The sequence below is a fragment of the Pteropus alecto genome, unplaced genomic scaffold, assembly GCF_000325575.1.
Source record: "Pteropus alecto unplaced genomic scaffold, ASM32557v1 scaffold271, whole genome shotgun sequence".
Taxonomy (NCBI): domain Eukaryota; kingdom Metazoa; phylum Chordata; class Mammalia; order Chiroptera; family Pteropodidae; genus Pteropus; species Pteropus alecto.
Genome location: NW_006430730.1, coordinates 263,685 through 265,562, shown reverse-complemented (window position 1 = coordinate 265,562; position 1,878 = coordinate 263,685). Strand labels below are relative to the sequence as shown.

The 1,878-nt window shown below is 62.9% G+C and overlaps 1 protein-coding gene across 4 annotated transcripts in view; it reads left to right on the top strand.

The window, feature by feature from the left end:
* DYRK1B (dual specificity tyrosine phosphorylation regulated kinase 1B) overlaps nucleotides 1-1,555 on the top strand; it is an 8,628-nt gene extending 7,073 nt beyond the window's left edge. For 3 of the 4 annotated variants that reach the window (XM_015594777.2, XM_006905398.2, XM_015594771.1), the window contains exons 9-11: nucleotides 70-265; nucleotides 619-725; nucleotides 820-1,552. In XM_015594777.2, coding sequence (XP_015450263.1) covers nucleotides 70-265; nucleotides 619-725; nucleotides 820-1,191 — 675 coding nt within the window. In that variant the 3' untranslated portion in view covers nucleotides 1,192-1,552. Of the gene's footprint in view, nucleotides 1-69; nucleotides 266-618; nucleotides 726-819 lie in introns of all 4 variants that reach the window. The other variant, XM_006905399.3, reaches the window with a different exon arrangement.
* The last annotated feature ends 323 nt before the right edge of the window (nucleotides 1,556-1,878 follow it).

The window sequence follows — 1,878 nt, the reverse complement described above, 5'->3', positions numbered from 1 at the left end:
ACGGGCGGGCCCGGGGGCCGGCGGGCGGGGGAGCCGGGCCACAGCCCCGCCGACTACCTCCGCTTCCAGGACCTGGTGCTGCGCATGCTGGAGTATGAGCCCGCCGCCCGCATCAGCCCATTGGGGGCTCTGCAGCACGGCTTCTTCCGCCGCACGGCTGATGAGGCCACCAACACGGGCCCGGCAGGCAGCAGTGCCTCCACCTCGCCCGCGCCCCTCGACACCTGCCCCTCCTCCAGCACCGCCAGCTCCATCTCCAGCTCTGGTGGGTGCCCAGTGTCAAGTGGGGTAGGACAGGTCGGGGCAGCTCTGGTTTGTCCTGACCTGGGGGGACCTTGCCACTGGGCCTCCACATAGTTTGGAAGCTGCATGATCCTGAACTCCAAAGGATGGGGCAGGAGAGCTCCAACTGGCCCTGACCTGATCTCTAAAACTGAGCTTGGGCTCAAACCTCTAACTGAACTCTGACCCCTAATCTCAAAATTGGGCCTGATCCTTCAAATGAGAACAGAACCCAAAGCCCAAACCTGGGCCTGAGCCATGAATCAGATTCAGTCACCGAAAAACCCACCACCTCTCCTTACCGAAGGCCTCTTCTCTCCTCCCCTGGCACTTCAGGAGGCTCCAGTGGCTCCTCCAGTGACAACCGGACCTACCGCTACAGCAACCGATATTGTGGGGGCCCTGGACCCCCCATCACTGACTGTGAGATGAACAGCCCCCAGGTACTAGGGCCTTGAGGCCTTTGGAGGTGGGAGGTGGGATATCTGGGGCTTCAGGACTTATGTCTCCAACACTCACTGTTCCTCTGCCCTTTAGGTCCCACCCTCCCAGCCGCTGCGCCCCTGGGCAGGGGGCGATGTACCCCACAAGACACATCAGGCCCCTGCCTCTGCCTCATCACTGCCAGGGGCTGGAGCCCAGTTACCCCCCCAAGCCCGATGCCTTGGCCGTCCTCCATCACCAACCTCGCCACCACCCCCAGAGCTGATGGATGTGAGCCTTGCGGGCGGCCCTCCGGACTGCTCCCCACTCCACCCAGCGCCTGCCCCCCAGCACCCGGCTGCCTCAGCCCTCCGGACTCGGATGACGGGAGGTCGTCCACCCCTCCCACCCCCTGATGACCCTGCCACTCTGGGGCCTCGCTTGGGCCTCCGTGGTGTACCCCAGAGCACGGCAGCCAGCTCATGACCCTGCCCCTTCCCTAGGGCCCCTCCTGAAGCCATACCCCCCATCTGGGGGCCCTGGGCTCCCATCCTCATCTCTCCCCTTGACTGGAATTGCTGCTACCCAGCTGGGGTGGGTGAGGCCTGCACTGATTGGGGCCTGGGGCAGGGGGTCAAGGAGAGGGGTTTAAGCGCACCCTCCCCACTAAGGATTGGACCCTTGGCCCCTCTCCCCCTTGTTTTCTATTTATTGTACCAAAGACAGTGGTGGTCCGGTGCGGGGGAGATCCCCCCTCACCCCAGGGCCCTAGGAGGGGGTGGGGGCAGGTAGGCGGAGATGGCCTTGCTCCTCCTTGCTGTACCCCCCAGTAAAGAGCTTTCTCACATGCCCGCCTGAGCGTTTGCGGGGCCCCGGCTCACCTCACTGGGCCCACGGAGGCATGTTGGGGAATGGTGTTTGGGGAGGGGATCCTGGAAGAGCTTTGTCTTGCAGGATATGTCCATGGGGAAGTTATGGCTATTGGCGCCAACATGGGGCTGCAGGAGGTGTGGGCCTAAGGAATCCTAGACAGAGATCCTGGATAGGATCCTAGCTCGCGTTTGCCTTTTCCAGGGTAAACTGAGACCCCAAAAGGGTAAGGGCCTAACTCTGGCCTGTCGCCTGGAAACATCAGGTTCTGCCCACATAAGCTAGGGCGTCTACAGACTGCGC